The sequence below is a fragment of the Trachemys scripta genome, chromosome 16 (assembly GCF_013100865.1).
Source record: "Trachemys scripta elegans isolate TJP31775 chromosome 16, CAS_Tse_1.0, whole genome shotgun sequence".
Taxonomy (NCBI): Eukaryota; Metazoa; Chordata; order Testudines; family Emydidae; genus Trachemys; species Trachemys scripta.
Window position 1 is genome coordinate 22,702,407 of NC_048313.1, and position 23,299 is coordinate 22,725,705.

At 49.3% G+C, this 23,299-nt stretch overlaps 1 protein-coding gene across 2 annotated transcripts; it reads right to left on the bottom strand.

The window, feature by feature from the left end:
• Window positions 1–23,266, bottom strand: ATP13A1 (ATPase 13A1). Of its 2 annotated transcripts, none has more exons than XM_034791776.1 (26): window positions 22,928–23,266; window positions 18,829–18,918; window positions 18,253–18,443; window positions 17,833–17,905; window positions 17,065–17,220; window positions 16,173–16,242; window positions 15,375–15,481; window positions 14,571–14,700; window positions 14,227–14,282; window positions 13,530–13,656; window positions 13,137–13,274; window positions 12,384–12,504; window positions 10,785–10,942; window positions 9,862–10,037; window positions 9,268–9,378; window positions 8,540–8,665; window positions 7,968–8,076; window positions 6,989–7,185; window positions 6,402–6,498; window positions 5,079–5,260; window positions 4,320–4,434; window positions 3,689–3,885; window positions 3,049–3,191; window positions 2,115–2,226; window positions 1,525–1,668; window positions 1–432 (listed from the first exon to the last, which is right to left on the bottom strand). In XM_034791776.1, the coding sequence occupies exons 1-26, from the start codon at window positions 23,240–23,242 to the stop codon at window positions 322–324; spliced, it is 3,552 nt and encodes a 1,183-aa protein (XP_034647667.1). In that variant the 5' UTR covers window positions 23,243–23,266; the 3' UTR covers window positions 1–321. The 2 variants fall into 2 exon arrangements, with proteins under 2 accessions (XP_034647667.1, XP_034647666.1); XM_034791775.1 differs by having other exon boundaries at window positions 5,067–5,260.
• Between the last annotated feature and the right edge of the window lie 33 nt (window positions 23,267–23,299).

A 23,299-nucleotide genomic window follows, 5' to 3' on the forward strand; every position in this document is an offset into this window, starting at 1 on the left:
TTTTAAAATACATTGATTCCAATTTAATTACCAAATTCTGTAAACGCTTCCTCAAGCATAGGGCAATACAAAACTCCCAATATGTCACACGTCCTGGAAATGTTATTTAAGAGTGTATTGCCCCATGCAGCCTTGATTGTTATACTAAGTGGTCTCCAAATGAGCACATCAGAAGCTTGCCCAGGCCTGCTCCAGAGCAGGGTTAAGTCACTATCAAAAGAATAAAGATTCTTCTTGCAATCTGGAAGTGTGTCCCCACGGTGTTGTCCTTCACACTTGTATACTCAGCACTGCTGGGATGTTGGAGGCTTGGAATATGTTTCAGGAAGGCACTTTAAGTTTTGCACTCCCCAGCAGAAACTGAAGAATTCGGTCCACCACCAAGGCGAGGAAGAAGTCAGCCAGCAAGACCTGAGCAATCACAATCTTAAACTGAAAGGGAAGCAGCTCAGATAAGTTATTTTTGGCTAAACAACATTACAACAGGTTTTAACTGCTGGAAGTTTCAACAGAACTACCTTATTTTTAATGGGAGATTATTAAGGGGCAAGCGGGGCTTCAGCCAAATAAATGAACCAATATGTAGCATCAGTGAATGGTGGCAAGTAAGCACTTAGTACCGAACTGGACAGTCCAGTCCCTTTCAGCTCTGCACTGCCAAAGGAAGCAGGGATGCATTGCCTCATGTGACCAGACCCAGAAGTCTAGTCTCCCTCGAGGTGGGGAAAGACAGCTCAGTGCAGGGTTGCTCTGTGGGGCTAGGAGCGAAGAGCAGGGGTGACATGAAAAGCTCAGTGAGCCAGTAACTGCAGAGCCACACTACTCAGGAATTTAAACCTGTCTAAAGCTAAGTAAACCTGTACAGAAAGTTCTGAGAGGCTGCTGCTGTACCTCAGGGAGGATGCAGATCTTCAGAACCTCAATGTCAGACCCAGCCACAGAGGCAAGTTGGGGAGAGTAACCCAGGTGTTCTTAGTTTAAGAGTATTTAGAACAAGTAGCTGTAGCTGTTTGAAAACGATTGCTTGTTATCGTTCTCAAACACTGAGAACACAAGCCACATTATGGCAGAGTTTTGGGAAGTCCATATGTAAGGAGTCTATTTTAAATCAAGTTTTATCTTTAAAAAGAAACACCCCTTAGAATCATAGAACCATAGGGTTAGAAGGCACCGCAAGGGTCATCTAGGCTAATCCCTTAGCTACGAGCTGAGTTTGGTTTGTACACAGGGGAATTCAGAACCCAAGCGGATTCCTGTCCAAGAGAATCCTTGAGGGTCTAGTCTTCAGTACAAGGGGCTACTTTCCAATGAGTGTTGAGGAGTTGTAAGTGAAGCGTGAAGTTGGGAATTTCACAGGTGCCTAAGTTGAGTTAGGTGTCTGACTCCCATTGAAATCAGTGGGCACCTAACTTCTTCAGGCCACTTTGAAAGTCCTGGCTGTAGCAGTTCCATAGCATTGGCTTCTATAGCAGTTACTCCAGAAGAGTCTGCCAGTGTGGAACACTCCATCCTGTCCCTGCTCACCTCCATGGGGATTTCCACCAGCCCAAACTTTTCACTGAACTCTGGTGAGGAGCCTGTCAAAAGGCCCACAATGGCCAGTCCTGAAAGGATAATACTCCACAGTAGAGGTTTGTTCTCCCGCAGACTCTCCATAAAAGGGTGGCCCTGAAATGGCAAATGCAGCATTGAGACACCATCAGCGCAGAAGAGCTGCTGCAGCTCATCTTCACAAGGTTCAGCGGGAGGCAGTTTTCAACGCCAAATTCACAAGCTTGTTTAAAAACAGGACAGGAATTCTGGTATCCCGGACAGGGAACGGATACTCTGATGTACAATTTGGTCTCGCCTTGATGCATTCAGAACAGTTAACGTTGTACATAAGCAAACTTTTTCCAAACTCTCAACGGATGTCTCTACTGAAGGATTTACATCTGGGACACTGCAGTTAATAATTTAGAACAAATCTTTGTATCTCACACCCACAGCCATACTGCTAAGCCCACTGGGTTTAAAAAAAAGTTTCAGATTTGCAAACAGCTCAGTTCCTACAAGTGCATTTGCTTTGCTGTAACATTACAATTTAAATACAATTTTGTTCCTTCCTGTCTTACCTTGTAATTAATGGTGAAGGTGGCCATCTGCATCGCCATTGACATGATGTAAACCGTGCTATTCACCAGGCTGGGCTCAAACTCCTTGTACAAATCCACAAACTCTTCTTTCCTTAAAAAAAAAAAAACCCAGACAAAGCCCTTTCTGATCAATGGAGTCCAGTTCTGGGATTTCAGAATAACTGGGACTAGGGCCAATTCATCAGATGAAATTTTAAAGCCTTGAAGGGAACCATTGTGATAATCCAGTCCAGTGGTCCCCAAATGTTTTCTGTTGCCTCCCCTCTTACCTGGCGTGGCCGGGGATCAGGTGAAGCCGCAACCAGAATTGGAACCGTGGGCCGGAAGCCAAAGGCCAAGGCCAGGGCTGCAGCTGGGAGCCAAGGTTTGGGGCCGAAGCCACCGCCGGGAACAGATTAGGGGGCAGACGGGGGCTGGGTGGCGGTCCTTTCCCGCTCCCATGGGGCTGGCCCAGGCCTTGCTGCGCCCCCCAAACGTTCCTCCGTGCCCAATAGTTTGGAGACTCCTGATCTAATCTGACCTGCATAACATAAGGCCCTAGACTCTCACTTAGTAATTTCTGCACCAAGCCCATAACTTCTGTCTGAGTTCAGCATCTCTCAGGCTGATCCCCACCCAGTCTTACTATAAAGAGTTCTCAACTCAACTCTGCTAAGTTGTCTAGTGACCTTAATTTGACCTGCAAATCAAATCCACCTTTTTGCATATTTCCCTCCTTCCTACCAAATTTAAGATTAAGCAGGCAGGGGCTTCTAAGTGAAAATAAGAAGGAAAATCACCATGAAGGCAGCAGATTTTCCCTACACCTTCCTTCCCAGATGGGATTTGCCCATCCAGTTTAACAACTTGGTGCTCAGTCACCGCCTAAAGATAGGTGCTAATGTTCTGTACTTCAGAAACAAGCAGCACTCACTTGGAAGAGCTGCGAGCCTGTGCGCCACGGTACAGATACACCAGGCTAAGGAAATGGACGAGGAACTGCAGCAGCACTGTCAGAACAGTGTAGAGATTAAAGATATTGGGTAACGGACGCTCCCTGGAAAGTGTCTTCAGAGGCTGGAAACCAAAGGAAAGAGACACCAGGATTTAACAGATGGAAATATTGTACGAAGACGATGAAGCTGGCCAAGCTGCCAGCAAGATCCCACCTGTGTCAACTGTGCCCATGAAATGCCCAGCTCTTAGAAATTCCCCTTCACACAGTGAGACCTTCAGCTGCATACTGCAGGCAACAGTGTATCCCAGGTGATTAATGCCTGCATCTGACCATGTGCGCTGGCACACTGAACAGAAATGCACTGTCTGATCTCATTCTTAGACATTCCCTAAAGTGCTATGTGTTGGCCTCAGAAAGGCCTCCCATAGCCAGGATCCGGGGAAGAGCGAAGTGACTCACTGCACATTCTGGGCAGGCAGTGAACGGGCTGGACAGCACTCACTGTTAGAACAGAAGAGCTGCTTTCCCTACCACATTCCTCACAAGACAACCACCACCCTTCCCATTCCCTCCTTTGGAAGCACTCCCAGATCTAGGAGGCCACCACGCAACATACCTTTGACCTGGAGATGAAGAGGAAGCAGCCAGCCAGTAACAAACCCTGAAGTGTTGCTTGGAAGTCACTGAACTTCACTCCTTCCAGGTAAAGGACGCTCTGGCTGTATGCGAGGATCAGGGCATTCAAGGCCAGGATCTTAAACATTTGGAGCGTGGTCACTAACGTGCAGCGACCTTGCTTGATCACGTGGCAGACTGAAGAGCAAGAGGAAACAGCAGTTTGTCCTCAGGATGCAAGCAAGTTCTGTGGCTCCATCGGCACAGCCCCCTCCACTCGCTGGGACCCAGCACGGGGGAGCTGCTATGAGCCTAGAGCTCACCTTTCCCTTGATCCCAGTGGGCCATGGTCACTCAGTTTCCATCTCCAAGCTGGGAAATCCATCGGGGGAAATGAAAGCTAGGAATACGGGAAGCACCCTCTTGGCCTCATGTTTTAGGCATTTCCTCCCAATAAGAGTCAGTATTTGAATCACTTTTCCCCACCCCACCCAAAGCCCTCCTGCCTTTGCGAGGGCCTGTTCTGAATCATACTGGAGATGCGCCCAGGCTGCTCTCCTTATCGGAGTAGGACGAGTCACCAGCCGAGGGGCAATGCTACAGCGCAGACCTGCTCCCCTGTTGCTACTTACTGCACTGAATGGAGGAGAGCTTCGATGTAAAGGGAGCAGCGATGCTGGCATCACCCAGTTTCACAATAGGCACGTGGTCCTCTTCCAAATCCTTCAGGACCTGGCTGATCCGCTCCTGGTTTCCAGTGAGAGAAAAGGAGACATTTCATTCTCACAGACTGGGATAATAGGGAGACTTGCATCATCTCGACCCAGCCCTGATCAGCTCTCCACACTGCCAGGACCTTAGACAATCCCTCAGCCTACACCCCGTGAGCCGGCTGCAGAGCTCACCCCACCCAGACATCTTGTGACTGAACCCACCTCCAGGAGGCCTGTCAGCCGACACCCACCAGTGTCATTTTAGGGGCAGGGAGGAGAAAGGCTGGGCTTGTGGTCTCCCCTGGGCAGAACTGGAAATGTGAAGGCTGGTTTATGGACCCATGAAAGGACAATATTGTCATGAGCAGCTGCTGCAAGTCTGACTAGAATGAGCCTGCAGTGGTGGGGGTCAGGAACAGGACACCTCCCGCTAGCTTTGACTTCCTTTCTGGCCCGAGAAGCCTTCCAGATGCACCGAATGGAGCGTGTGCAGGGCCTCGCTGCAATCAGAGTTACATTCCTGGGGTGTCCTGCCATTTCCGATTCAAGAATTAAAAATACAAGCCCCAGTGAGCTGGGGTGTCTGTGTGCGTGCGTCCGTCCCAGGGATGTGGACAGAGTCAGCCACTGAACCGGGAAGGGGGAAGGGGCTGGGTTCAGGCAGACCTGGTTACCAACCCGTTGGATGGCCAGTTGCTCTTCTCTTTGGGACATGACCCTGTGCTTAGCAGCGCGGGAGGTGGGCTTCACGGCGCTGCTCCCCATGGCAGGCAAGGCGGGTCTTCCATCGTTGGGTCCCTCGCGAGGTCTCTTTTTCCGCTCAGGGAGTCTCTCGGGAGCATTTGCCAGCAGCGCCACCCCTGTAAGACCAAAATGTCAGCTGCAGGAAAAGAAAGGTGAAAAAACCCGAACTGGCAAAATGACTTCACCAAGTGGGAACCTTCAGCTCCCAGCAGCAGAGTCGCCCTTCACAGCCCACCTTAGAGCGGTGCCAAGCAAACGTACGAAGGGGAAGGTAGCACTTGTTAGAGCAGGGGAGTAGGACTTCTGGGTTCCAGTCCTAACTCTGTGTGATCTTAGACGAGGTTGGTGAGCTGACCTGAAGATCTTTGTGTCAGCGCGAAAGCTCGGCTCTCTCTCACCAACAGAAGCTGGTCCAATAAAAGATATCCCCTCCCCCGCCTTGTCTCTCTCATATCCTGGGACCGACAGGGCTACAGTAACACTGCAGACATTTCCACATCTGTAAATGGGAATGCGGTAATACCCCCGGCCTCAGTAAAGCTCTCGTCATTTCCGAAGGAAGGTTTAAAGTATTATCTAGGAGTCAATCCTGAAGGCACTAAAACCACAGCCTGTATCCAAGGGACCGTAGCTGGCCCACTATCCTAGGTAGAAATACACCAAATTACTCAGCTCAGCCTTATTTTGCTAAGGGAGACAGAACAGAGGACAGCAATTGGAGCATTCTCACCAAATGATTCCACAGAAGGCATTTACTGAACCAACTGAAACAAGAATCTGGAAAGTTTAGATTAATCTGGATTTAGGGATGTCTCCGACTCGTAATGCAGGATTGATACGCAGTCTGGTTACTCAGGGAGGTCCCAGACTGGGGTCCCCATCAGGCACGTTACCCTCAGGGGCTGAAGCAGCAACAGAGGAGCGGGGAAGAAGTTGCTCTATAAAGCGCTCCCAGGGTAACTGCTTTGTCCCTCTAGTTTTTCCCCTCTAGGTTAGGCTCATGCCATGTAGAAGCAGAAGCTGTGTGTATATTTCGCCAGCCTAGTGCTCATTTCACCCCCCGGGGAGAGACGATGCAGCTCCAAACAGAGTCTGCCACATTAATTACTGGCGAATCCCAGCTGAGAAAATCCCCAGTAAATAAGTCCCTAGAGATGCCTGTAGCAGGGTCCAAATGCTGAATTCTGCGCCCAGGGATACAAGCCAAACCCAGGAAGCCACACACAACCTTCCTCCTCATTTCATGCTCAGACTCACCCACATCTGCATGCTTCAGGGCTCCAACGTCGTTAGTTCCGTCCCCACACATCAGCGTGACAAAGCCAAGCCCTTTTAATGTTGTGATGACAAACTCCTGCAGTGAGAAGTGCCCAGTCAGGAACGAACGCCTACCCAAGCTACTGGGACTCTGTGTGCCAGGTACCGAAATGGGCTGGGGCACACGCTGAATAGCACCTTGTTAAATACCCAGTCTTATGCCTTACTCTGTTTTTAGTACCGGTGCTAAGGACTCAGATCAGAGGGCTCCTTTCCAGTGAACAAGACAGGAAATCATGCAGCTGACTTGCCACCTACAGCTCTCAATATTCACCCCTCTGCATCTTCTGAACTAAGTAATTCAGCAGAGGACCAAGGGGCTGAGCTCGTTAAAATGCAAGCGAGTGGCAGGTGCTGAGCCCCACAGACTCCCCCGGGGTGCTGGAGTCAGTCTGGATTTGGGAACGCAGGTAAGGTTTGTGCTGTTACTGTTAGTAGGTAGGACGCACCGAGACAGGCAAAAGCCCAGCCAGGGGAGAGCCCAGTCCTACAGCACTGAGATTTTACACAGGACTGGAGCATCTCACCTTTTGTTTCGGTGCCACCCTGGCAAACACCTGAACATGGGGTATGAGCTTCAACAATTGTGGTCTGCTTGCAGTCTGCAGATAACAGAGCCCTTCCCCCGTAACACACAGGTTGTGACGTGTCAGCTCTTGCAGGGAGTGTGGAAAGATGGGGAGCGTGGTGGTACTGTCGATGGACTGCCACTGCCAGCAGGAGTCTGAAACAGAGCGCAGGGGGATTGGGAGTCAGCACGGACACTGCCATGCGGGACTCGAGGGGGGGAAACCGCACAGAGCCAGGTGTCTGCAGCACCTCATCACTATGGACTAGCTACCCTAGTGAAAGCTGGCACACCGCCAGACAGTCTGCACTCTGGGGCCACCTGCTTGCCCCCATGCTATCTATGGGACTTATATGGCCCCCCTGTCACACCGAACCCGAGCGCCTCAGTGTCCTTAGTGACTTTATCCTCACAGTCCCCAGGGAGGCAGGACCACAGACAGGGGAGGAGGCACAAGAGGCTGACTTGTCCAAGGTCATGCAGGGAGCCTGCGGCAGAGCTAGAAACCAAACCAAGTCCCTTACCACCACTGCGCCCCCAAAACCTCCCACAGAAAGGGGCAGCCTGCCAGCTGCTGTTACTTAGGTGCTCAGACCCCCGGTGATAGGCTGGGTAGCCCATACGCACACTGCTCCTGCCAGCTGCTGTTCGTGACCTGCTCTGAGATGTGTGGAGGAAGGCCCTGCAGAGGGGCACTGGATTATCTGGGACTCTCAGCAGCAAAGTCATTACACTTTCTGCCACCAGAGGTCAGTGTTACACCCCTATGCATCCGAAGAAGTGGGCTGTAGCCCACGAAAGCTTATGCTCAAATAAATTTGTTAGTCTCTAAGGTGCCACAAGTCCTCCTGTTCTTGTTACACCCCGGTGACCTGTGCAGGCAGCCCGGCTGGATACTACATCAGAGCAGGCCTGTTGTCTGGGCTAGGATCCATCACCTTTGCTGTGGGGAGGCTGCAGGATGAGGGTGTTATCCTTCTGGATGAAGTGGAGTTCTTGAGCCACATGGCAGGCAGTGAGTGGATTGTCCCCTGTGATCATCACTACCTGGGAGAGGGAAACAGATGGGGTCACACGAGGTTACCGAGGAGGTCACGCTACCTGCATGTGGCCCTAGTTACACAGAACAGAGAGAAGTTCCTGTACGCTGACCAGGTCCCATTTGAGACACTAATGATCACAGATGCTTTGTACAGCACCTTGTCCAGAAATCCAGCCACCAGGGGCAAGGCAGAGCCCCAACCCAGCATCATATTTAAATCAAGACTGGATGTTTTGCTAAGACAGCTGCTCTGGGAATTACATGGGGGCAGGTCTCTGGCCTGTGCTCTGCAGGGGGTCAGACTAGATCACAGTGGTCCCGTCTGGCTTTGGACTCCACGAATGACGCACAGCTCAGGGCAGCGGCTGCCCCTCCCAGGCCCCGCAATCCTGGAAGAGGCTGCTACCAGCCCAGTAGCTCAGGCGTCTGCATGGCCCCGGGAGCTCATTCTCTCCTGCAGACACTCACATGGTGCGATGCATTCTGGATCTCCCGGATGACGGGCTTGGAATCAGCTTTGAGAGGACAGGAGACCACAATGAAGCCGACAAATCTCAGGTCACATTCCAGAGCCTCGCGCTTGAACTCTCGCACCTTCCACGGAAAAGAACCACACCGGAGTGTTACATGCCGTCTCACGAGCAATGAGACCCCCCATCCACTGGAGACCGTCCTGACTGGGAACGCCAGGGGCAGCCTGAGGAGCATGGAATGATTCTGGATTCTCCCTCCGCTGCCCTAGAGACAGCATCCCCTTTGGTAATATAGTCCCCTCCCCACTCTCCTCTCACAGGCACATGATCTCGGTTTTACAAGTGGGGAAACTGAGGCACGGGTAGGCAGAGCAAGTTGCCCAAGGTTACACAAGAAGTTAGTGCCAGAACTGAAAATAGAAACCAGGAGACCCAAGCCACAGTCCCTTGGCTCTAACAATCAAATAAATAAAATAAAATAAAATCAACAGGATTTTATCTCCCCATGAGGTGTCTGTGCCACCCCCTCTCATGTGGGTGCCTTCCTTTGGGTGGGTGCTCGGACTTTAGGGGCCTAGACACGGAGCCGGGGGGGGCTGGAACAATTTTTATAGTGGGGGTGCTGATAATGAAAACCACGTATTTGGGTTATTACTAATACTTCAAGCCAGGGAGTGCGGCAGCACCCGTATTTCCAGCACCACTGCATGGAGCCGAGCATACCTGCTGATGAGTGAGGTGTCCCAGCTCTTTGTAGCCAAGCGCGAGCACTCTCGCCCCCTCGCGTGAGATTTCTGTGTGCATGGTGTGGTAGCTACTCGGGCACTGAGAGAACTGCAGAAAAAGGGGGTGGAGGGAAACCAGTGTGTTAAACACTATGTGCAGGTACAATGCTTCATATCAAATACACTGTGAAGCAGAGGCGCTTCCGTGCCTGAGCAGGGGTGAGGCAAGCGGGGAGCTCAAAGAAGCAGCAAATATCCCCACCGAGGGCAGGAGAGTGACTTTATCGGATGTTCACCCTTCTGCTGCCACTCGTATTTGCAGGCCTGAGAACAAGCACAGTGAGGCCAGGAACATCACACACTGAGCCACCCTTGATTTAACGGGGATAAATGTTGAGCCTCTGCAGCGGAGACTGTTTTTACATGGGAAGGGGGGGTGTCTGGGCCCATTTTCAGGACATAATTCAGGTTCTGGATTTGAGGATGGAGTCACCCAAACCCAGGCAAGCTGGTGGAGGCCCCACGAACCGATTCCCATTTTAGGACACATCTCGCTGGCTTAAAGCCCATTCCTTGTGTGTGATGTGCTCACCATTGCATGCAGGGTTTCTGGGGCCCCTTTCACAGCTGCAATGTAACAGAGATCAGTCGAGCCAATCTTCTCATATGAAGCCAAGACGGACATTCTTTTCAGGGCACTGGCAAAATGAAAGCGCTGGTGAATTTTCAGTCCCTGAGTTTTAATACTTCTGGGGAAAACTTTCTCATCTGGAAACAAACAGATCGGGAAATCCTGAAAGGTTTCTCAGCATTGCAAGCAGCATCACTTCCCTCGGCTCCCAGGAACGAATCATTCACTAAGAACAAACAAGTCTCCCCACCCAAGCCTTGCAGCATGGTGATGATGGAAGTTCTGGCCCCAGTGACTGAGGGATGGAATTGCCCGGACGATTTCTGGGGATCAGAACAGAGAGCTGCTTCTGAGCATGCCACATCTGCAGCACGAGGTAGATTTCTAGATTTAGGCTACATCTACACTAGGAGCTGGGGTGTGATACCCATCTTGCATACACATGCTAGCTCAGGTCTAGATAGCGTAGCTGCAATAGCACGGGCAGCGGCAGCACATCTTAGCCATGCCAAGTACAACCCACCTGATCCCCACTGGTACATACTCGCTTGCTGCCTGTGCTTCTGCGGCTATACTATTTCTTATTGAGCTAGTGCAAGTGTACTTAACAGCTTGTGTACACATACCGTCCCTGCAGAGATCCTGTACAAGGGCTCCCGCAGCCCTTCCACGGCGGTGCCAGAGCACTGGCCAGGGTTTATGTAGGGCAAAGCTCACCCCACGCAGAGGACTACTACAAAGCCCACATAAGCCTACAAAGGGGGTGAATTTCACCCACAGGAACGAAATTGGGAGGAGCAGCTTTAATATCACTAATATCTACACAGACACGTGGTACCAGTTTGTGCAACTGGACACACGGAGGAATTGGCCGTTGTCTCTACCTTTGGTCAGAGTCCAATCCACAGCCATCAGCATTGCTTTCTCTAACGGATCTCCCACCAACGTCCCGTCATCCAACTGGACCAACGAATGGCAAGTTGCGATCACTCGGTGGGTTTCTACAGGAATGTCAGACACTGGCGTCACTTCCTTCCCATCCCTACAGTGGGGAGAGACTACGTTAATAGGCTTGGACAGGCCGTCAAAGCCATACGTGTTCTACAATTTCTCCAAGCAAATAATTACTGTCCCAGTGTCCTGAACTGCTAGAGCGTCTCACGCCAACAGCAAAGCTGTGGGAAAGCTGGCCCAATGACTCAGCTTCTCAATGCTGCAACTACAGCCACTGCCCCTGAGCAATCCCAATGGAGCAGATTCCTCAAAGAAGAGGCCTTAATTGGAGCACCAAGAAGTGCTGTTCAAGGCAACTGAATGCACGTGTAACACACCATCCTGTCTAGCTGGGTCTGCTCAGACAGACGTGTAATTCCCCAGCCTGTCTAGCTGGGTCTGCTCAGACAGATGTGTATCGTACTTAGATTACATTCATGTGCAGCCTCCAAAGGGGTTTTTCTAGTGCAAGAAGTCATTCTAAACTGCTCTCCCCACACAGCCCCCTGCGTGCTAGGGCGGAACACATAGCAGTCAGTGGCCAGGCTACATTCTGAGATGGGGGAGAGTGAGGGATACACACATGCCAGGCTGGTTATATCATCTGGGCACTGTCCCACCCTCACTGTAGCTCATTAACAGACTCGCAGGACACGAGAGGCTTTAAACCATTTCTCATAAGCCTGAGAACAAGTGGGCACGAAGTCACAAGTGTTTGTGGTTTACAACAGCTGCACCGGTCAACATTCATTGTAACCCTTTGACTAGAGTGTGTGGGTATCACTCAGCCTCGCTCACCAGGGTCTTGTTCATTCTGTAAGTAACTGCTCCGACCCCTGAAATATTTTGGTTACAGTGATTTTCTATATTTATTTTCCACAAGTTCCATAGCGTGAGGACTTCTGACTCCTCAGTGTACAAGTCACAACATTCCCATAATCCGAGGGGTCAGATTTCAAATGAAATAAGCCAGAGGGGTTTCTCTATGAGGGACTCTGCCACTGAGGTGCAGTTCACCAGGGCGGGGGCGGCAGGCTGGTGCAGAGAGGCACAGAGGGTTTAGCAATTAAGAACGTATTTATGAAATCCCAAAAGAACCACCAAATTCAAGGGCTCTGATGCTGCAAATTGGTGCACAAGTGCCATAGCCAGAGAACCTGCAGGATCCCCCTTCCCCTAACCTAGAACCCGCTTCTGGCTCATCTCCTTCACTCCCCCCAATTCATCCTCTCTTCCCCACTGGACTGGCACTTCGCCTCCAGCTGAGGGAAGCTCTCACTGGGGCCTCCATTGTTCAAATGTCACCCACATTTGATTACTTAGCTACACGAGATTTGGTACATTGGATCACTGGCCCACCCAATCGTGCATCCCGGCTCTGACAGGGCCCACTACCAGACGCTAAAAAGGCAGTGAACCCCCCCCATCACACCCCGAGTCGACTGTACAATATGGTTAACATTACCCTGGGAACCCATCCCATGGCTTACCTGAGCCCAGCCACACCTCTTACAACCAGGTGGTCACTGGTGAGGGTGCCAGTTTTGTCAAAGCAGCAAACCTGAACTTTCCCAGCAAAGGGGATTCGGAAAGGTTCTGTACAGTACACGTCTGAAAGAGAGGAGATGGGACCCTGTCGTGTATCACAGAGACACAGCAGGGGCACATTGGGATCTGCAGCCATCTAGAATCTTTTCCACAACATACAAGCCAAAAACCCCGGTGCTCAGCCACAATTTATTTAACCACCTCAAACCTTCTGCTCTGTAGCTTGTGAAGTTACAGTCAGATTTAACCCCAAAGGGGTGTGGAAGAGCAGTGATAGGTTTGGAGGCCGTTTACCCAGGTAGGTTCTTAGGCGGGCACCATCACTACGGGTCGGAACACTTGTTGAAAAAGCAACCAAACCTGGATTTTTGAGTGGGAGCTTGTTTCCCCCATGCACTCTACTTAGGAGCTATTTCCAAGTTTCAAAACAGTGTGAACCACCTCCACCCGACCCTGAGAGTCACCTCCCTGCTTTGAATGACACAGGAGTCCTGCAGACACTCACACAGCACACACGGCGAACCAGGCGGGCATGGGAGCCAACCCAGTTATTGCTATTTGGAGAGAGGAGGTTGCCATGGTGTATAAAAGCCAGCAATTTCACACACTTTACATGGCCATGTGCTGCAGTCCCGGGGATTCTGGACACCAGAGTGCACAGTGTTTCTATTCCTGCTTTTGGGCTTAGTACTTACAGAGTTTGGCCAGGGCAATAAGGGAGGTGTTGACAGCCAGAGAAAGTTCAATGGGAAGTTCGGGTGGAACTACTGAAGTCAGTATTAAAGTGCATTCCAGAAAGAGTTTGTATCGATTCCTGCTGGGGTCCTTGGTGCCTACAAAATAAAACCAGAGACATGCTGCTTCTCCGCTCCAGACAAGGTGCCACAGGACAACAAATGGACGCGTCAGGGGGCACAAACTACTGAGGAATGTGGGAGAAAAATGGAATGAGCCATGGCTCACGCCCACACATGGAAACAGCCCAGCTTCCATCTACCATCCCCTCCCTTCCCCGCCAATACACCAATAACTATTCCTACGCTCCTGGCAAAAGCTAACTCCCAGGACGAGGTGCGAGGAGTACTCACCTTCAATCCACACATACGCTGCAGCAGCAATGGCAAAGACCAGAAGGAACAGGATGAAAATAAAGGTCTCCAAGTTGTTGGCTGTCACTCTCTTCACCCCAAAGAGGATTGTTCGCAGCAGCTTCCCCTGAAAGGAGAACTGCCTTCAATGCACGAAGCTAGTTGTGCAGCATACAGTACAGTTTCTTGTAAAATACATGACAAATGTATAAAATCAAGATAACCTGCATTCTGATTCTCTGCTGCACGTGTTGCATTCCGTTCACTGGGCCACCCACGGGCAGGATTTTAGCATGCTAATCAGTTGTAGGTCAGTTAAGTGTGTTTCTCACTGCTCCTTATTTAAGCGGCCTTGACTTTCCATCCATCAGATTTTAAAAGTGTATTACCTTGCACTTGTCTGGTGTTTACAAAACACACCTCAACACCCACGGGCAGTAACTGTTATTACACAGTAAGTTGTTCAAAGTCCTAGTGACTCAGTGGCACTCAGGATTAGAGCCCCGGAATCCTGACTCAGAGCCCTGTGTTCTATCCTCTAGACCATTCCATCCGCCCACCCACCACAAAGGAATTCCAAGAACCAACCTCACTGTTCCAAACAGGTGAGTAACTGTGTCACCCTGATTTGAATTTCTCTCCAGCAATTGATCAGAACGACCTCCCTGAAACGGGCGTTCTCTCATGCACTTCTTACCTGAGATGTGTTGAATCCAGTCCTCAGAACGTATGCCACACACCCGTTATCAACAGCTGGAACGGGAGCAGTAACAGCAGCATTAAGCTCAGTAGAGATCTTTTTTATACACACATTATAGCTAGAACAAAATTGGGGTAGCACGTCCCTCTCACCCTCCAGGAGGGCACGGTGGCCTTCAGCAAAAGATTATTTCATTTTAACACTCAATTTAAGCTGCCATCTAAAAGGACGGGGCAGGGTGACAAACTCAGCACTATCACCCAGAAGCTACATGGTTTAAAAGGAGTGGGCCAGGCTATGGCATTCCATCTGACCAAAGCTGCCTGCTTGGCAGTACATACGTTTCAGTCCTGTGCTGGCTTTCTGGGGTGGAATGTGCTGCACAACCTTTGTTCCCCCAAATATGATGTGCAGTCTGGCGTCTGTCTGCATGTCCAGTACATGCTCTGGATTGAGATCCTCAATGGGCTCCTGCAGGAGAGAATTCGGGACTCAGAGAAGCAGGACTTGTTTCCAGTTAGCTGCCAACAACTGGACTCATAACATTCCTCTACGGTCCCATCTCCATGAGGCACTCTCAGCTCCCCTGCGAGTAGTCTGCAGGAACTGACTCTGGACTTGAACAGGCTACTTAACTCCTGCCTTTGTCCTAGCTCAGATGCCTGGTACCCATGAGAATCCTGGGGTCAGAGAATTTGCTCACACTTGGATCACCGGCCTCAACAGGGAGGCTATTCTAAATGTGATTTTATCATGTTTAAATCATGCACTGGCATAAAAACAAGGGAGATTCACTGGGTTTGAAGCTCTCTGTGCTTGTCCCTCCCCTGTCTGCCCAGTCAAAGCAGCCCAGACTGGGGAATGTGGGGGAGTGGTGGGCTGTGCCCACACACTGCAATCCAGCCCCAGAGACCGCAGCCACAGCCAGACAAAACAGACAGTCTGTTTCTCATTTATTAGATCATCAGTCATGGATATGGGGGTGGATAACACTCAACAGACCCGGATTTTCTGGGCCAGAGTTTACACAAAGATTGATCTGCACCTATAAACCCTGCACTGTTTAGATGCTGCGGTGGCTGGAATGAAACTTGGTGCATAAACAATGAAGACGTAACAAGCATTACTGAGGACCTGTCTCTCACCTTCATCTGAGGCACAGACTCTCCAGTCAGCATGGCTTCATCCACAATGCACTTTCCACGGAGCAAGAGCACATCACATGGCACTAGGTTCTCATGAGGAGATCGGCCTGAAATCAAGAGAGCAAAGCTTAGAAGTGGCTCATTGTGAGAACTGGCCATTGTTAGCCCGTTTGTCTGGAGAGGATGCAATTCCCCTTTGCTTTGGCTGAGATGCGGCGGATTTCTAAGGGCAAATCGCACTTGCAAGTTCCCAAATCTGTCCCATGACCCTCACCAAAACACAAGCTTCGATGTGAACCAGAAGTGTCATAAAACCCGAGAAAGCCCTGAAACTAGAGGGATTTAAAAGTAAAGGAGCACAATTCTTACTGCCACTCAAGCTTTAGACTGGGGACAACACTCCAGGGCCAATGCAATCTAAAAAAGAGTCACAGTACAGGATGGTGACAGCATCCTATTCCCCCTCGTCCTCCATCCCCATCCTCCGCTTTTGGATGGAACTTTCCACTCTTAGAACCTCTGATCTGAAGCAGGGCAGCTGTGGCTGATTTTAGTCCTAATATTTAGACTCTAATCTTGGAGAATAAAATTAGAGATCTGTGGGATCGGAACTTGAAGGACTCTCTCTCAGGCCTATGAGTTTTCAGCCATTCATGGGCATTTAAAGATTCTTTGTTGAAATTTGTATGGACATTTTGACTGGGTTGAATTGTAAATTTAATTAATCTCAGTCAATACATGTAGAAGTGATTTGATTTCATAAGGGCTTTTGATTGTGTCAAGCATGCAGGCTGTTACCAATGGAAACAATATCCCCTGGGATGATCTCATCACTGGAAATGGGACGCCACTTCCGGTTTCTGTAAACCTGTAGAACAAAAGCCATGTGAGAAAGAGCACTTAGATACTATGAGGACGGGTACTAGAGAAACGTATGACAGGAGAGAGAGCGATAGATGACAAGACAACAAAAGCACAGCTCTGCACATAAACAGTGAATCTGCATAAACCGTCTCCTCAACCCAGCTATCAACAAAGCATCCCTGAGTTTACAGTTTGGAATTACCCATACTACCCCTTGGAAGCGCAGAGTTGAAGTCTCTTTCCCTTCCTTGGGCACAGAGTGTTTTGTTGCTGTAGGTGCTCATTCTATGTGTGTTTCTGTCTGTATATTTATATATAAAATATCATTTTATATGTGTAACACACAAGAATCATATGCATTTTCCAAACAGATACAAGAAAAAGAAAGTACTGAAGGAGGAGGGGACCAAATTTTGGGGCCTCAAACTGAACTTGGTTCTTTTGGAATTGTTCCCAATCAATCGTCTTTCCCCCAGCTGAACACCCACACACGCAGGACATAATCCTGCTGTTTTATAATAAATCTGAACTTTAAAAAAAGGTTATAACTATTCAAAGGAAAAGGCCAAAGACTCAGAATAACTAGACAAGAGTTAAACAAGTGCATGCAAAGGCAACAGATGTCAAAAGGCAAATTGGACATAAGAAAACAGGAAACACAGGAAAGTCTTGTTGCTCCCTCAGCAAGGTGTGTCTATTTAGAGGGTAAACTCTGCTCTTTCTTACAGGCCATGTCTAAAGGGCTTGCATGCTCTTGGGCTCTATATTACATTCCCCAGTTTCTCAGTGCTGAGTTTCTGATCATCATCCCTCTGCACTCACTTACCTGAATCATGTATGGCTTGTTACCCATTTTTCGAATCTCTGACATATTTCTCATTTGCTGTTGGACCAGAGAAGCTTCAAATGCCACCAACATGGAGAGAGTGAAGACACTGTAGTACCAGTATTCATCCAGGCACCAGAGACCCACACAGAACACCTGGAGGAAACAGATGTGGAAGCTAGTCCAGCACTCACCCCATAAAGAAGCTAACATGTCCCTGAGAACTCAAGTCCATCAGTAGATCAGACATCCTGTACTGTTCACGTGCTTGGACACTAGAATGTCACTGTAACAGCCCAGCAGGAGAAAACAGACAATATTAAGTCTTTTTTTTAGAGCCAGTGAAGAGTGTTGGCTTGCTGGGGATTGAACTCCTTTGTTCTCGAGAGAATAGATACAGTCTGTGCAGTGACAAGGCAAACACCTCCTCTACTTCTGCCCTGACTCAGAGGGCCAAAAGGGCATTCTCTAACCTCGGTCTTTGGCCTTTCTGCTGAGGCTACCAAAGGGGACAGTTCATGCCAGCTATGATGGGCTCTGGACCACACATTGGACGGTAACAACTTTCAGTTACGACTGACCAAAGATATGTCAGCCCTTATCCCCAGAATAATAAAGTCTCCCCCACAGTAGACACTGCAGTGTATGAACGGTGCATTTTTGGCTTTTGGAAACAGCCAGCCAATTTCAGATTCCCAAACTAAAACTGCAGATTGGAGGGAATTCACCTCTTTGCAGTTACAAACAACAGTTACAGCTCTTGTTTACCTGAAAGACGAAGAAAGGGGCCGTGGCTCTCTCTTTAAAGAGTTCCAAGAACTCTGGCACCACCATTTCTGCCCTGGGAAAGAATAAAATTTTGTTAATCTTGGTGTTCAGGCCTCACAGCACCATCCCAACCCAAAAGCTATTGCAGCCTCTGGAGTATGAACTGGGGGCTTTGTTCCCCTTTGTACCAGAACATCTTCCCCTTCTCTTCATTACTCTTAGATGTAAGGGATTTGACTCTGTAACCAGGGCTCTTTCAGGGGTAAACCCCAGACTTTATGCTGCTGTAGGAAGTAGCTATCTCCTTCCTCTGGGGGATTTAGCTCCCAAAAACCTGATAATCTGGAGCAAGGACATTCAAAACCCAGTGCCTGGAACCCCCAGTCCCTGAAATCCTTGTTACTGCCTCCCAACACTCACTTGTTTGTGCCATATTTCTTCTCAGCCACTCGGATCTCTCTGTCCTCCTGGTAGCCTCGGGCACTCTGGTAATAGGAGAGGGGGTGCTCCACAGGGAAAGCCACAGGGAGAAACTGTTTCCTGTCATCGACCTCGTAAGAGTACTTAATTTTCTGAAACTCAAAGGAAAGGGCTTCCTGCCCATCTTCCCCCTGCAGGGATTATGCAGAAGGGAAGAGCATTTAGACTTTCACATCAAAGGGTCCTTACAGTAAGGCCACATCACTTCACATATACTATAGGGAACTGCACTGGCTGGGAAGGCTAGATTAGATGGGACCAACTGGACATTTACAACTTTTGTTCCTAAACAACATTGTCTGTGAGACTACAGGTGTTAGTTACAAATGTTGCACTTTCTAAAACCTCTTATTCCTTGCCTGTGATGGATATCAGCTGGCTTTCAGCCAAGCTCTAAGGTTTTAATTTAAATTAGTGGCTTTGGAAAGGCAGGTTAGAGATGAGTATGTTTGCTAAGAAACAGCAGTTCCCAGGCAGCTGTCAGCTATTATAAAGAGCTGGAGTCTAAGTCTGTACCTGGTCTCGATGGAGTGGCACAAGCTCTGCAGATCCATTATTTGGGGTTGGCACAACTTTAGCTAATGTGGCTTTCCTAGGACTGGGTTCCTGAAAAACACAAAGCAAACATGCACTCTGTAAAGCAGGTCACAAGGTAAGTGGAAGCCAGGAGGGATCCATATACAGTCATTATAAGCCACTGTGAGCAACACTCAAACACAGAGAACATTCCTCTATTTTTACTGGCTTATCTGGACTTTTCATTGATATTTTAAAACCACCCAGGAAAGACCAACACTTGCAATGAAAATTACCCTGTATGCTCACTCCCAAAGAAAGACTGAGTTCCTAGAGGGGAGGGGGGAGAGTGAGGCAGAGAAATCAGATGAACTTAGCCCAGCCAACATGCTGCAGAGGATAGAAAAGTGAATGGGAATAACTGCACAGTTTGAGATTCTGAATGCAAAAACAATTAGCCACAAACTCTTCTCAGCCTAGCAATTGTTGACAGTCAGGTCACATCTTGCTGGAAAGAAAGTTTCCCATAAATTTGACAAAGTCTCAGATTTGATCAACAAACTCAATGTCCCATTAACTTTGACATGATCAATACAATTGCTCCTCAAACAGGGGCTTCCACTTTTGAGTGCTCTAATGATGCCCAGTAAAAAACACAAGTATTGTCAGAGCAATCTCAACCCTTCCCTGCACGCATGGAGTTGGCAAACGTCATAGGATTCACTCAACAGCTTGGGGACTCTAGCATGGAGGAACAATAGGGAGCGCAGGATCGTTATAATGAGCTCTGAAGATGCTCGGTAAGGGACAGAGAGGGGAGACTGTTAAATTCAGACCATTCATCATACCAGACTATTTTAAATGATTCCCTTGTTAACAGTTTCCCGGTTTTGTCATCAATTTTTGAGTTTTGTTTTCAGACATAAAGGAGAGAAAAGGCTGACTACAGGTTGTGGTGGTGGGGAAGATGTAATCCAATGGTATCTTCAGTTCCTTATTGATGCATCCGAAGAAGTGAGGTTTTTACTCACGAAAGCTTATGCCCAAATAAATCTGTTAGTCTTTAAGGTGCCACCAGACTCCTTGTTGTTTTTTCAGTTCCTTATGGGCAACAGACAGCTAAGTATTAGGAGAGTGACTTTCTGACAGTGAGATGTATTAGGCTGCAGAATCTCCTAAGGGCAGTGATGGAAGCCCTGTTGGGCAAACCAGGCAAAGGACCAGAGAACAACCCTGCCCTGACCCCCAGGATCAGGAAAGTGGAATAGATGGAAACCAACAGAGCTTTTCCATCTGCCATTATAATGAAGTCTGTAATGGTCTCAACTGACATTTAGCAATATTGGGAGGGCATGTGAATAGACAACACCTTTTACTATATACTCATGAAAAAAGGAGGCTCCATAGAAGAAAGGCTTACAAGTGCAATAAAAGCATCTATAATAAAAGGTAACCGACTAACAAAAAAAGCTCGGAGATGCTACTTTCCACATTACAGCAAGTTTCAAATTTTAGTTATGAACACATTGGAAATAATAACACTGTCCCCTGACATAAGGAAAATCTCAAAACTCTGCCATGTCACATCTCAAACTCATGCTGACCAAAGGTTACCAGATTAATACCCTGAATGGAGGATTGTGACAGCCCACTCACATTACAATGAAACCATCAGAGCACACGCTACTTTTAGTTTCATTCTTGCAGCTCAACCTGCGCTAGCAGATTCTCTGGCAAAAGGGGATTTCCTTAATAAAAGGAATCAAGAGAAGCAACATTTTAACCCTTTTATTCTTCACATTTTCCTCTGGATCCAGCTGCACAGTTTGACCCAGACTTTAGTCTACTTAATCTGACATTGTCCCAGCATCTAAAAATAACATCCAAAACAACACAAAAGGGAAAGCACAAAGGGCAGAGAAATCTTCAACCTCATTGAGGGGTACTGTTGCAGCATGGCTGGGTGGAGGACTTTAGTGACTAGTCAAAGGTCAAATCTTGCCCCTACCCTGGCGGTCACAGCAGGAACGTTCCCGACACTCTGTTCTCTAAGGCTTTGTCAGTTTAAGTTTTCCACACGATGTAGCTTCCACCCCAGTCCTGAAGAAACTAATCCACAGCCTAACAAATCTCAGAGCATTTTGCCAAATAATCTGCCCAGTTTTTCCTTTGTTCATTTTCATGCAATTACCTGCCTGTAGGACCCCTTCAGCCACCCTGTTTCCTTGCTGTTTACATTGTTAATTCCTGTAGCTCATGGTCTGGATTTTTAACATTCATGATCAAGATAACTATATTTGCAACATATACAGCTACCAAGGCCTTTGAATAACCACTGGGGGTGTCCACTTTGGTCAGACAAATTCCTGGAGATTTCATTACATGACATAATCTTTAATTAAAGTTAAATCTTTAATTCCTGGAGACTCCAGGACAATCCTAGAGGGTTGGCAACACTAGTAACCACTGCCTGCAATCCAAAGCAGTAACAAGTTGCCTAATCAATAACACTACCAGAACACTGGGAAACTCTAGGATACAGCCCACAGTGTTGGCAGCCGCTCCAGGGGCTCATTTGCTTTGAGAGCTCCTTGATTGTCTGAATAAATGCCCAAGATACAGCTGCAGACCTATGCCAACTACTCTGGAGACTAGTTAATGAAACTGTACCAGATGTTTTTTGCCGAGACGACTTGCAGTTAGACATGCAACTACTCCTAAGAGGAAGCTATACAGACAGTTACAGGAATTGCCATGAAGTGAGGCAAACCAGCCAGAGAAAGCTAAGCTCCACCCAGAGCAGTTCAGTCGTTATAAAGCAACTTTTTTGTGCTAAAAAAGTTATCACACCTGCAAGCAGGGCCAGCTCGGCCACACACGCTTCTCCCCTACACATCCCAAGTAAAAGCAGACCAGTTTCAATGGAGAGATATTTCTGTACAAGAAAATGTTTCATAACCCCCACCCATAATCACCCTCCCATTCTGTTTCACTTTCTGTCTAAAAGTGCACAGTGCTGCTATCCAGCTATTAAACCACTGCCATGTCACAGCAAATGAGTTATCCCTGTATACTCAGCTGCCACCTCCCACCTCCGAAGTGGCTGCATTTCCACAGTATGGGAAGCAATCCTGCTGGATAGTTTCTGATATCCATGGTGGCTCTTCAGAAGTGATATCACTCATTACTGTTACTTTACACCTCTACAGCCTCTTCCATCCAGAAATTCTTCACGCACAGCACCAGGATATTACAGCACCCTGGAGGTTGGAAGTGGCAGACAGCTCATGGCCAGCAGGGGAAGAATCCAAGCTCAAGACATTAGAGGAGCCCAATGAACATTCGAATGTCCACACGGGACAGGGGCAGGGTCTCACTGAGAGCCCTCCAGACAATGGGCAGATCCATTCCAGAGTAAGAAAACTAAAGGCAAGCGAGGAGGGAGGTAACCCTGTGTCAGAACATAAGAACAGTCATACTGGGTCAGGCCAATGATCCATCTAGCTCAGTATCCTCTTTTCCCACAAAGGCCTATACCAGACACTTCAGAGGAAATGAACAGAACAGGGCAGTTCTCAAGTGATCCATCCACTGTCATCTAATCCCATCTTCTGGTCGTCAGAGGGTTAGGGACATGGAGAGCCTGGGAGCGATCATCTTGGCTAACAGCGATTGATGGACCAATCCTTTCATTAACTTATCTGAGTCTTTTTTGAACTCAGTTATACCTTTGGCCTTCACGGCACCCCCTGGGTTACAGGTTCTCAACCTTTTTCTTTCGGAGGCCCTTGCAACACGCTATAAAACCCCCACAGCCCATCAGTGCCCCAACAACTGTTTTTCCTCTTTTAAAACCGGGGCTGGGTCACTGGATGATCCCCTGGTCCGTTCATCCCTCTGGGGCCCCTGGTATTGGCCCCTGTCGGATGGCAGGAGGCTGGGCTGGGCGGACCTTTGCTCTGACAAGCCAGGCCCTGCAGTGGCGGGGAGCCAGCATGGCAGCGGCCCCCAGAGCTGAGCGGCTCGGGCGGGGCGAGGGGCTCCGCCCGCCCCAATGGGGACCCCCAGCCGCCCGCCCGCGCGCGCCCCCGTGACTCACCCTGACGCAGGTGAGCGCGCAGTGCGCGTGGACGGACCACAGCCCCGAGAGCGCGGTCAGCAGCTGCGCGACCCCGATGGCGGCGAGCGCCAGCAGCGCGGCCTCGGGGGCGGCGCGGCCCGATCCGGCCCCCGCCTCCTGCCCCTCCCCCCAGGCGGCCCAGGCCCGGGGCCCCCAGAGCCACAGCCAGGCCGGGTACAGCCCGGCCACGAACGGCAGCACGGTGCCGTGCAGGAGCCGGGGCCGCCGCCGGTACAGGGTGACCGCCGAGACCAGCTCGTCCGCGGGGCCCGGAGCCGGAGCGGCCACCGCCATCTTCCGGCAGCCCGCCTAGCAACGCGCCGCTTCCGCTTCCGCTTCCGGGGGCCGCGG